The sequence below is a fragment of the Numida meleagris genome, chromosome 4 (genome assembly GCF_002078875.1).
Source record: "Numida meleagris isolate 19003 breed g44 Domestic line chromosome 4, NumMel1.0, whole genome shotgun sequence".
Classification (NCBI taxonomy): domain Eukaryota; kingdom Metazoa; phylum Chordata; class Aves; order Galliformes; family Numididae; genus Numida; species Numida meleagris.
Genome location: NC_034412.1, coordinates 86,550,007 through 86,563,092, shown reverse-complemented (window position 1 = coordinate 86,563,092; position 13,086 = coordinate 86,550,007). Strand labels below are relative to the sequence as shown.

Genomic DNA, 13,086 nt, shown 5'->3' with positions numbered 1-13,086 from the left:
AGTAGCGCTGCCATTAAGAACAGCATGTACTTCAACCAATTAACTACACCTTCTCTTTCAACTCCGATTTTCAAGTACTAAAAATATATACTTTTGAGTTTTCCAATGACTTAAACTGTTCAAAAGCTTAAATTTAGCAACAGAACCATTATATGAGACACACTTCTCAAGCATGTGTTGGAATATAAGCGTACAGAAACCCCACAATTAGTCACAAAATAACTTAATACTGGTCTATGAAGGACTGATTAAGAATTCTCCCTCCCCTTCACTCTCCCTCCCCATCCTAGATGAGAAACTTCACTTACATATCCTACGTCAGGTCTGTAACAAGTATAGGCTCCTAGAATACTGTGCAATGTGTCATGGTAAGGACCACCCTATAATTTAACAAAAGCAAGACAACACATCTAAGTACATCGCAAACACATTAAAAACTCTTCAGTGCTACTGACAGTTTGTATTACTTCTGATTAAACTCATTATTACTCATATTATTATTAGTCATGTTCCCCAGTGCAGCTGTGAACATCCCCAAATCCTTTAGATCTATTAACTTAAGAAGTTTGAAACAACTGCGTATACCACATGTATTATGGATGCACAATTGTATCAGTTATTTATGAAATCCTTATACAAGACAAATGTAAGCCTAAGAGATTCATTACAGCTTAGCAGCATTTCGATAATTGTGCCAAGAAAGCAGAACACTAATGAGAACTACTTAATTGTCTATTAGACTAGAGGCAGAATGTAATCATGAAGAGAACAGTTAGAACAGCAATATGCTGTAACACGCATGCACAGCACATCAAGCATATCAATGACTCTATAGCTGAAAAGAATTTCATGATGTTGCCTATTAACAGCTGCTGTATCTTACACAAATTATTATAACTGGCTGAGAATTTCCAAAGGGAGATGTTTTTTACCCAAAAACGTTGGTTCATCACAATCTAAACTTTTTTTTTTTAAACAGGGATGTCAACATTTTTGTATAGAAGGACAAAACATTTGCTTAAATGAGTCACTAAAGCACACTAAAAGCATGCAAGTTACATTGGTCTTCCAACGAATCAAAACAAAATCCAAGCTTGCTTGCTAGAGCTTTGCTCTCTCACTTACCATGCATTTGAAATGCAGCAGTGCTGATTCATTGACTTGGAAACACTAACCTGAATCACTAGGACAGAAACCAGCATGAACTGGCCTCTATGAATCTAAAAATGCTGGTTAGCTGGTAGATTGTTTTTTTGTCTCTTCCAAATGCACAGTATCTTAGGGTTAGTCTTTTCTAAATTTCACAAATCCTTAAGAACTTTTTCCCTCCAGATGTCTACTCCTTTTTTTGTAGTGGACTGTTTCAACCAGGAGACAGACAAGATTAAGTAAACTTATTTTCTCAGAGAGTCAAGTTAAATGTTAATGTTGCTTACTTGTTGGAATATACAGAGATTAGGAAACGTTCTTGAGATATCCAGTTTTATTAACTCCAAACTTGCTTCTCTGTCAGCTGCAGAAAATCCTGCATCTATAAAAGCCAAAGTTACTGCTTTTATTACATGGATCAGTTTACACTTCCCCCCCCCCCAAACTGTTATGAAGTCATTAGGGTAGAGAGAAAGAGAGGGAGGCAAGGCAAAACAAGCCAGAAATTTCACTGGTATCCTTTGACAAACCAATAGACACACACAAGCCTGTTGGTCTGTGACCCCCAGCTTTTAAACAAGGCTTCCCAATAGTTCCTGAAGCAGTCACCTCTGTGGAGAGGTTCTGGTGAGAGAAGATCTAAAGAATTATAGAGTAGATGTCACCTATCTCTACTACCGTTGGCTCTCATTCCAAAATCATGTTTATTTTCTCTTTGTATGTGTCATTAAAGATCATGATCAATACAGTACATTCCATAATTGAAACAGACCTCATTGAAAGTAAACTTCTAAAGCATCAAAGATCCAAAAACTTCAGTTCTATTTCGTTCGTCTTGGTTAAATATAGTTGGGAACTACCCACTGCCACTTCTGGAGTAATGGAGAAACAAGACTTGTCACTAGCAAACAGCAGTAATTTATAACAACTGTATGAGGATATACATTCCAGAAAATAAAATTCAAGAGAAAGCAGGAGATGCCCCCAGTGCCACTGTAATTAAGATGCAGGAAACTACGTCTTAAGAAAACAAAGTTGGGGGTTTCCAACTAACCATCTTTTTCTGTGGATAAACACCAGCAGTACGCATGTTCTCCTTTTTCTGCTCAGTGTAATTATTCTGTGATTCTATTCTGTTCTGTAATTATTCTATGATTCTATGATTTACCAAAGATAAATTTCAAGCACTAATTTAATACTTTCAAAAATACAACCCTAATCAATCAGTAAACCTCCACTTCACATGCAGAAATAAATTGTTTCTCTCTGAAACATGCCCAAGAGATGGACCCAAAGCTGCACTAAGGAACTTAAATTTAACTTTCTGCTATGATTTGAGTTTCAATTACAAAACTGCAGAGGCAGCAAAATATTTGTGTTTCAATCCAAATTAGAGCCTCTCAAATGATCCTAGTTTTCCTACAAATTAGGTATCAACTAAGAACTGTATAGAGAAAAATTTTAAAGTAAACTGAACTAGCATGGGATGTAAGAGACAAAAGATCCATTAAGAAGAAAGAATGCAGCTATTTCCTCCAAAAAAGGTGCTTTTTTTTTTTTAAATCAAACTCACCTTTATAGCTGATTTTTTTTTGTTTAAAATCTGAAACTTAAGGAACAATTTAACCAAATCTTTTGATTTCTAGCACAGCATAAGCTATTCACAAAAAAACCCACATACCTTCACATTCTACTTCAGCTCCTACTGTGCTACGTGATCGCCATTTCTCTTTGGCACGAGCCAAGCAAATATCATATAGTTCTGGAAAAAGAAGAGCAGAGAAAACTAAAGCTGCTATTTGTATACACACGTGCTCGCTGTCAGGTACCAACCACGTACCATATAAGCAATGCTGCTCCAAGCATACAAACAGCAGTACATCTAACATACTAATTGAACTTTTGATTATGGTTCTGAAAGACTTGTTCCACTGACCTATAATTTAAGATCCAGAAAGAAGGAATGGCTATCTAGGCACAAATTGCATTCTATGTTCAAGCAATTATTTTTTTCTTACAGAGCACTGACATTCAAAGTTACACTCTAAACAGATAACTAGAATAAACCTACCAAATTCAAGGCAAGAACTAAACCAGATGTAACTGAACCAAACACAGAAAAGCAGCACAATACTAGCAAGAGTACAGGCAGTCTACTGTCTTTTCTTATTAGAATTAATTGCTCTTTCAAAACCGTTCTTCCGTTGTGTGAAGTAGCACACTACTTCTGTTTTCACAAATGTACATATAATCAAATGGACTAATTTTCCTGGAGGTCTTTTAATCTCATACAGCCCTAACTTCTTGCTCTAAATGGAGAGACTGCATGCTTACAGGCATTACAACGTTAATAGCAATTTTAAGTTGAAAAACAAAAAAAAAAAAGCTTGAGTAGTTCTGCCCATTTCCATGTAACACCAAAGCAAGACACAATGATGGTAATCATTCGTGGCAGCAGTCCTAGAGCAGCTACAAGATTAAAAGATAGAGTATTTTTGAACAAAGCATGTAAAAGGACCACAAACAAAACCTAAGCAGATAACTCTTACTGCCCACAGATCAGATCCTAATGCAAACCAGTAAATACAAGGCTCACCTATCTTCATAACACAACGTAGACAAAATGACATTCTCACCGTGGGTGATGTTTAACTCATTGCCAATTGCCAAGCTCCAGACTTTGCCTCTCACGCTCGGTGGAATGCCCTGCCACCACAACTCTCGAACTTTACGGGAACAACACCTGTTTAAAACAAAACGTATTCTAAGAAAGATTTCATTGTCAGCTGAACTGTAAATGTGTCCTCGTACCATAGCTAAAGGGATACAGACCAGAATGAACGTCAGTGAACCAAGAAGTCAAACAAGATTTGCGCATACCAATTCTTTAGTACTATTTCATATTGAACTGCAAAAGGAAAGCCTCCTTTCTTCTCAAGTTAATAGTTTATTTTGACAGGAGCAGTGCAGTCACAGTAACTGTAATGTGCCACCAGAGATGACCAGCAAGAGTTGTAAGGGACAGTAACAAAAAAGTGAAAAATAGATCCATATCCATGCCATTGCATATGCTAATGTCTGGACAGACTTAAACCTACAGAAACAGGTTATAGATCTATCCTCTCACAGTCATCACTTTCCTGTGCAAATGAGACATGCAGTCACCCACTCAGCTTTGCTGCTCCAGCTCTCCAGCAACATGCACGAAGATGCGACAAGTTTCAGGTAGAAGCATGAAAGACATTTTAACAGAACATAGACTTGGAACTTGCTGCAGCTTCTGGGAGTGACAAAAATACAGCAATCCAATGATCTAAAAGCAGATTCTCAATTAAATGTAAAATATGGAATACACTGGGGAACTTCTGGTTTTGTAAGCCACTAGCAGGAAAACGCGTATTTAGATTTACAACAGACGCAACATGCATCTTCAACCACTAAAGACAGACATTTAATCTACAGTTCATTTATACCTTACTTCTCACTTCGTTCCAATTCAGTTGCATTTGCCAGCATGCCCCATCAATATTTCTAACAGGGCAACTGAATATCATCAAGAAAACTGCAATTCTAAGAGCTGTGGTGGATTTTCTTAGAGTTGCGTTGTTTTTATGCTCTTGAGATTGGGAGGGGCTGTTTTTTGTTGCTCTTAAGATGACTAGCAAAGTCCTTGAGAAACTGTAGAGTGAAGGTAGCTTACCAACTGTATGTGCTGTGTCTTTGAAGAAAATCTTGCAATACTTCAGGTTTTTAAAACAACTTTTTCCCTACTTTTCCACCACCTGATTATCTCAGCAGGTCTACCACTAATTAATGAGGCTTAACAGTACTGTGCACATACTTCAGCCCGTGTTTGATACCGAACCATCAAGCTCAAGAAGTACTCAAGAAAATTTCATTTTTGATAGATGTGTTTAGCATTATGCTTTCTGCTTTTACATTTTCTTTCATGGGTCACTTCTCACTCTTTTACAGTTTCCGAATATCTCCAATCTCCACTGCAGACAAGCAAGGAGAATTAGAACCACATCACTTTTGATCACCTTATCAAACTAATGAAGCTTATGTTAGTCATTTTCTTTGTCACTGTGCGAAGATGACTTTCAAACAAAAGCTACCAACACCATTTAGAATTGTACTTGCTAACTTTGTAACTTCTCTTCAGGATACAGAAGAGTTTTAATTAAAACTCAATATAACATACTGTCTTACATAGTTTCCCAGTTGGGCAAGATTTCATTGTTCCAAGTTAAAACAGCATTGCCAATGCTGTCTTCCAGCTTACAACGTTCCTCCAGTTGCTTCTTCCTCTTCTGGGCTTCTTTAAGCTCTGCAGGAAAGCAATTTTCTTTTTAGTTTAATAAAACTTGAGATTTAGCTGTACGTGACTACATAGCCATGTAAAATCACCTTACATATACCCACATTTCCAGCAGACTATCCAAATTCTAAAACTTTACCATATGGTTAATCTAAATGTCCTACATCACAAAGTTACGAAGTGGAAACTTCTAGAATAAAATCCTACATTTTTCATGTTCGGTTCCAATGTATTTTACATCTTTGCATTACCATTCAGTGCTTCTTTTATTGCATCATCAACTACTGTTTGTTCCACAAATTTGTTAAGATGTGATTTAACAAATGCCAGCAGGCGCTTCTTACAGATTCACAGTGGAAATACAGAACCTGTGTGTGTGTGAGAGAAGACACAATCTACAATATGGGCAAGTACTCACTTCGCAAGAAAAACTAATTGAAGGATGCCATGAACCATGCTCTTTGGAATGAACACACACCACCGGATGGGTTCACTGTAAAGCACAACGGAAGCTACGGGCGAACCCCACCAACTGCCTCCAAGTATCTCTGGCTTTGATACGAGCTCTTTGTAAGTCTGTCTTAAATGCAGGCTTGCATTTTTCTCTAAACAAAAATAGGGCTTACACACTTTGATTTCCTGACCTTTATACAACACATTACTCTGCCAAGTCGTTCATCTGTAGAGGCTGTAGGCAAATTGTCTTTTTTTTTTCTGGAGGTACTTATCTGATAGAATGACATCATCTAGCAAAGACAGCACAAAGACTTGGCCCACCGCCTAACCTGAGCATTACTCCAGTCCTCCCAAACCACCTACCATATGTGCAAAGAAGGAGCAGAGAATCTCCTCTGGATCACTACCTGTTACGTGGACGTACTGACACAGGGGTCACAAGAAAGGGGAGGATGAACTTTCCCACCAAAACCACAATGGAATATTTTAATTAAACATGTCAAGTGTAGAAAGCAAGGAAAAGTCCTGAGTTCATACCACTTTCCCACTATTTCACGTGGCTCAGGCCAGTTGGAAAAAAAATATTTCCGGAAGCTCTCCTTGTACACACAACTTCCATGGGTCCAGATTTCCTATTATTGCAATGTTTGGTTTTATTAGAAGGCCGAGATAGTAAAAAATAAACTTCAAGAAACCACTGCTATCAGCTTCACCTGATATGCACAGTATAGTGTTACTGAGACACTGCAGTGAAGTCAGATCAGAAATGAGAAGCAAAACCTGAGGAAAGCTGCAAATTTTAAGTGGGAGACTGATTATCAAATAAAATTATTATGCTCCCTGCATGGAAACTACATATATTTATGTATGACAGCCTCAACACATTGTTCCTGGTATAAAACTGTAACTTAAAACTAAACTCTTGGGGCTTTGTAAGGAAACTACTTCTGTCTTTCTCTCTTCTCTGGATTGATTTTTCTTTGAAGGGAAGTACAAATCCCTCATGACACAGAAAAACTGAATGACACAAGAATATTCCAGGTTTAGAAATAGCCATTAACTTTACTGCTTTCTTCCGAAGAAAAGAAACTCCATCACCTCTTTTTTTTGCTTGAACCACCATTTCTTCGTACTGTTGTCTGTGTTTCTGAGCTTCTTCTGCTGGTTTTGCTGGGAGGTTCCTTAAATTAAGAAAAGCGGTATTTCAGGTTGCCATGCCCATCTAAAGACAATCCTAGACACTTTAAAAAGAAAAGCATAATGCTGCCTGGTGTCAAAATATTTGATTAAGGAGTAGTCCAACAGATTCTTGGAAAAATTTTTTTTGCCAGAGTCAGCGGAAGAGAAGGAAAGAACACTTGAACAGCTATGAGTACTTTTATACACAAAATATGCTGAGCAATTTCCTTTTGTTTGGCTATTTCAGCATTTTTATTATTAAACCAACTGAACCCACAGACTAATCTTCATAAATAAAAGGAATGTAGTGGTACATAACAAGCTGGTAATTTTACTTTAAACTGAGCACTACAGATAAAGTACAAGACCCTATTCACTCAGTGGGTACCTCACTTAAAGACTACATCCATAGCTTTCTTTAATCATGCAGTAATGACTCACTACACCAGCTTCCTCTTTCTCTCTGTTCTCAGAGACTTCATTTCTCTTTTAGAATGCTTAACTCCCTACCCTCACTTCTACAGCAACAAGCAATACTAGAGCCATTCTATTTTCCACTCACCAAGATCGACATAGCCATTTTCTATCTGTGATTAAAGCCTAGACTGCTAAAATCTCTACCATACAATACACATGCTCCTGTATCAGACCACATTAACTTCCAGCTAATCATATTTATAATTAACGTAATCACTATGTATCTCATACAACTACAGGATCACCAAAACATCAAAACAGGAAATAAGTATTCTGTTCATCGTTGCATTGGATTTCTAGGTCAGTTTTCATCTTTAGTTAATAAAAAAGAAATACAAAAATTAATGTGTGCATTCCCGTAAGGTCTCATACCTAATGCAGCTTCTAGCTGTCAACACAAACATCACCAATAGCAGCATGCCCTACTGTTTACATAATCGCATTACCTGCAAAGCATGCAGAGCCATATGCTACATGCCTACGAATATTTTTTAAAATCCAGATTGTAACAAGAATACAAGAAACTGATTTTCACATTAATGTAACTGTTACCCATAAAGAATGATTTTTTCCAGTTTCACTTAAGTAAGTTGACTGGCTCCTTTTTGTAAATCCGAAGTCCTTGTAAATGGTATGAGCTAAGGGAATTTTGGAATGGAAAACCAGAAGAAACAATTCAAACTCAATCAATTTAAACTCTGCAACTTAAACTATTTGTTCCCTGTCTTAAGGACATCATCACATACGTGAGATGATGTCTCTATTAAGACTCAACACTGTCCAGTTAAAGCTAGAGAGACTACATAATATTAATTTATTTTTCCTTAGTTTTACACCCTTCAAGAGAGAGCAAAACCAAGAGTAGCTGTTTTGGAAATAAAATCTCACTGCATTTTTTGGAAGTCTCTATTTTTTTTTGTTGTTGCAGAAAATCAACAAGGAATTATGTAAAGTTTAAGAGGCAGGAAAAAAAAAAGCCAACTAAAAAAACCCAAAGATTCTTTGGAGAGATTTATTAGAGGATGGCACTGTTGCTCAGTTTCCTCTACCAGAGGGAAGAAATTATGATTCAACTGTCTAAAATCTTAAAAAAAAAAATCCCTTTTTTTTTGCTAGAAGTTCCTCTGTTTATCAACATTAGGAAAAAAAGCAAAATCTGGATGCCATCCTGTAATGCACCGTAATTGAATCTAGCTGAATACTGTGTGTCTCAGAGTATGTCATTAATGAATAACTTTAACAGACAGGTTTTAAATAAAACAAATAAGATAGTATGCATTGTTTCCGTATGTACACAAGAAAACTTACTATCACAAATAATCCCTAATGGGTTGTTTTGGTGTACCAAGAACTTTTGTCATGTAGTGTACTGACCAGTCAAAAAGTGTCTTAAATGATTCTATTACTAAACTAGTTTGACAGGAGGATTTTTCATGCAAATTTGTTGATGAAAACATATACCCATGTTATGTCAGCTCTTTGTACCAATGCATTATTAAAAATGCAGACATCGTGTCCGCAAAACTGGATATAATCCATGAATTAAATACAACTGAATTTGTGAAATTCAGGAATTAAAAAAAACACAACAAAGCAGCTACAAATAAATCGTTCTGGGGTTAATCTGCATATGCAAGAATCTCCTTAGTGAAACAGAAGCATCAAAGAACTTCTTGAGTTCTTGACAACCTTTATCATGTGACGCTGATTCCACTGCAGAACAATCATTATATCATTTCATTATTTATATGGGTTTGGTCTTTCTCTATGCAAACAGAGACAATCTACCCTTGCTTCTCAAATTCTTTAGCTTATATCAGCTTTGTTCTTATCTTTATGCTCTCAAAGGGAAAATAAAAATCCCTTGTGTTTAGAATAACTCAAAACTAAAGCTCAAAAAAATGTTTATACTATAAAATAAGATCACTTTTGTTTGAAAAATTTTCCTCGTAACCATCACACTTGCATATTCGTTAGCCTGAAACAAAAGTATTTAAATTTAAAATCATCTGTCTGAATTGGAGCGATCAAATACACACAGTAAGCAAAGCTTTGCTAGCCCATTTTGAAGGGACCCTCTCTGTGATGCTTCCCAAAACTTACGCTGGTCTGTCCTCTAAAATAAGCGCAGTAGTGGAGAGTGGCTCAAAATCAAGATTCTTCCTCACATTCTGCTTAGGAGAGAGTGGTCTGTGAGCTCGTCCAGTTTTTTCTTCATATTCCTAGAGAAGCAAAAGATAGGACAAATTACAAAAGTGGAGAGCACCAAGATGATGCGCAGGAGAATTTAAACAGGGTCAATAAAAGACATCAAGATAATGGTCTTGAATCCCTGCCCAACTGCAATCTCTTTTAAGATTTTCAGCTTGAGTCAACTCAGAACTGAAAAGAATGCTAGATTTTAAGTTCAGGAGTGAGTTCCCATGTCTCCTTTCATTACTTCTAATTTTAAGTTCCTCTGGCTGGAAGCCTGCTCTTACAAAATACTGCTAAGAACAAGCTTTGAAACAGCACATACTATCTCAGGTGTAAAAAGATCTATTAAAATATATTTATTGATGTGGCTCTGAAATCAAAGTCAAAAGCTACCGTGGGCTTCTTGTCTTAAAATCTCATTGTGAGATTTCGCCTTCTCAACTTATTTTCAGATGTGAAAGATCAGGGGCTGAGGAGTGTTTGGGGGGTTAAAATCACAGTTCTTATAACGCCCTGAAATATGACAATCCTAAATCACAGCAAAGTATAACATTAACTTGTGTTCGGAATATTACTGACATTTTAAATTAAACTTCACAATTTTTGCCATTTCCAAAAACCACTTTCTTTCCAGTATAGCTTATTTGTACCATTTCTATTAAAAAAACACAAATCGCACACAGTACTCTAAAAATGAAGCATTCTAACTGAGCACTATGAAAGGTGTTCCAACCAGCCTTTCTCTCCTCCTTTTTCCTGCTAGCACAAACAGCTCCTTCAAAAGGTACTGACTTCCATCAACCTAACCTGCCAGTTATGTAAAAAAAGTTCCTCAGGCAAAAGACCCAACTCCTCAAATACAACCAAAACTGCCTGGCTCATTCAGAAACCAGAACCGAGTGTCTACTACTAAGAGAAAGCCCTTCTCTTCCTCCTTAAACGTAGGAACACAAGAAAAACACAAGCTTGAATGCAGAGCCATATTAATTTTTCTGTGTTACGCTGTCCAATTCAATTCTAGTTCAAGCTATTCTGTGGGTCTCACACACCAGTTCCGTAAAGCTCTTGGGATGCAGAAGAATTCCTTTCCTTGTTTATTAATTATTAGTGTCTCAACAATCAATCCTGTGCTGCCTGCATCGCTGTGACGGGAAAACACTGTCATGAATTTGGAATGTCTGCCTCATTAATGCCAGTTAATGCTGCTACACACAGCAGCAGTTTGAAAACAAGGAAAAGAGCAACAACAAAACAAAAGTATTTGAACTACTGAACGTACTTAGCTTTGACTATTAGAGGTAGAGCAGTCATACTGACAGAGCTCTTCATTAAAAAGAAGTCTATTAAAAAAATAAGCAAACAAATGTAGTTGAAAAGGTACTGTGACAGACACCCACTCAGAACGCTAAGACGCTGCTCTTACATTAATAACTCCTTGCAGGCAGCTGATAGTGACCAGTGCATCAGCACACCTTAGTGCCCACCACTGGCTGCTTCAGCTGCCCCACTGACTGTGGAGCACACCTACTGCACTCAGGGAAAGAAAGAAAAGCTTATTCTTTTTTTTGCATTCTATTAGGAGATGGATCTAGCTATTTCCCACAAATTAGCGTGGCCAAATAGTACCTACTCTACTGCTTCCCCAGACAACGTGAACCTTGTCCTTAAACCTTACATTTTTACTCCTTTGCTACTAGTGAAAGAGAAACCAGCTAACATCCATGAGAACCTGCAATGAGACAGAAATTATCACATATCAATCTCCCTAAAGCATCACACAACTTGATACAAAAACACAAGTACTCAGTGCTTATTGCACGACAAGTTCCAAAAAAACTGTTTAATTTTTCCATAAGAAAATTATTTGCAGGGTCTTTTTACACTGAAAGACAACTACAGAGTAAAATTGCTTTCAGAAGGCAAAAAAAAATTGTACAGACCGAGTTGCAATAGGGATTTTATTCTCATTATTTGGAAATCTAAACCACCTAAGTACAAACTTTTTCCAGACCAGTGCTCTGCATAGCGTCCTTCAGGAATTTCTTGATGAACAATGCTTTGTTTTAGAATATTTTGGAGTATGGGTGGCTAGTTACAGCACTGGCATATTAGCATAATTATTCACAGCTCTGAAAGGATAAAGTAAAAGCCTATCCCATATTTCAGCCAGCATTCACTGATGTGTTTTACTCAGCATGACTACAGCAAGGAAGCCCAAGCAGCGCACAGAATGGGAGTGGCACATTTTATCAGATTAGCAGTGTAAGTCCTCTGTAGTATTTTCAGTAGCAGCCAAAAATAATAAAAATGTCCACTGCATACAAATGATAAGACGGCACAGGAATTAGGCAAGGTTAAAAAAGACTCACAAATACTCTTTACCACGACCTTTTATTTCAGTAGGAAGAGAATGCAATTTTGAGGAGAGCGTTCTGTGTGATACAGCAGTGAAAGAGGCTGAAGCCCCCACAAACTCATACTAAGAGTATCTGCTGATGGAGCAAGTAGAAGCATTTGTACACACCAGCATACTGCAACAGCCTGAACACACAATGGCTCACTTTAGGCATTTTTTTTTTAACCAGATAAATCTCCTGCAGTGACAAATGGTATTTAAATCCTGCACTGTAACTTAGGCTGGTTTACCTAATACAGCTGCAAATTAACTTCAGGATCGACTGAGGATGACCTGATCACTTACAATTTCGAATACATCCCTAACACTACGATCTCTCAGGCTTTCCTCCACGTTTGCCACAGCCAGGGCAGCTGAGCTAAGGTCTGACGACGTTCTGTGAGAGCAGCTTGTAGACATACCCCACGTAGGGGTGACCGTGCAGGTCCTGACAGCCGTGGGGCCGAAGCAGCATCGCCCAGGGCTCGGTGCGCCCCGCAGCCCTGCCCGGCAGGAGCGGGGGACCCGCAATGACCCGGCCCCTCGCAGCACGGGCTGCGGGACGCAGAGCTCTCCGCCAAGGTCACCCGGCTTTGAGTCCTCTTTGTTTAAAAGGAGCGGAATACGAAACGCTAACACCAGGCGACGGGGCAGCGAGAATCACACCGCTCCATCGCCGCGCAGCTTCGCCGGGCTGCGTCGGGAGCGGGAAGGCACTCGCTTTCAGCCAGCAGCCTTCACGCCAAACGAAACGAAGCGCCTGTGCTCGGCCGGAGAGCCCGAAACGCCCGAGCCGCGTTACCGTGTGTCACCCTCCGCAGGCTCTCCCCGCCGGCCGCCCCGACCGGCCCCGCGAGTTCGAACAGGTAGACCGCTGCCCGCGCCGCCGCCGCCCCCTCCCCCTCCCCCTCCC

At 38.5% G+C, this 13,086-nt stretch overlaps 1 protein-coding gene and 1 long non-coding RNA gene across 4 annotated transcripts in view; one reads left to right on the top strand and one right to left on the bottom strand.

The window, feature by feature from the left end:
* Positions 1-13,086, bottom strand: part of TBC1D14 (TBC1 domain family member 14) — a 67,879-nt gene that overhangs the window by 19,008 nt on the left and 35,785 nt on the right. For all 3 annotated transcript variants that reach the window (XM_021394797.1, XM_021394798.1, XM_021394799.1), the window contains exons 4-10: positions 9,686-9,804; positions 7,025-7,107; positions 5,362-5,479; positions 3,786-3,892; positions 2,831-2,911; positions 1,437-1,531; positions 309-380 (exon numbers count right to left, since the gene is read on the bottom strand). In XM_021394797.1, the coding sequence (XP_021250472.1) occupies positions 309-380; positions 1,437-1,531; positions 2,831-2,911; positions 3,786-3,892; positions 5,362-5,479; positions 7,025-7,107; positions 9,686-9,804 (675 nt within the window). The remainder of the gene's footprint in view (positions 1-308; positions 381-1,436; positions 1,532-2,830; positions 2,912-3,785; positions 3,893-5,361; positions 5,480-7,024; positions 7,108-9,685; positions 9,805-13,086) is intronic.
* Positions 9,824-13,086, top strand: part of LOC110397866 — a 16,582-nt gene continuing 13,319 nt past the window's right edge. Inside the window, exon 1 of the long non-coding RNA XR_002438021.1 lies at positions 9,824-13,039. This is a non-coding gene — a long non-coding RNA (uncharacterized LOC110397866). The remainder of the gene's footprint in view (positions 13,040-13,086) is intronic.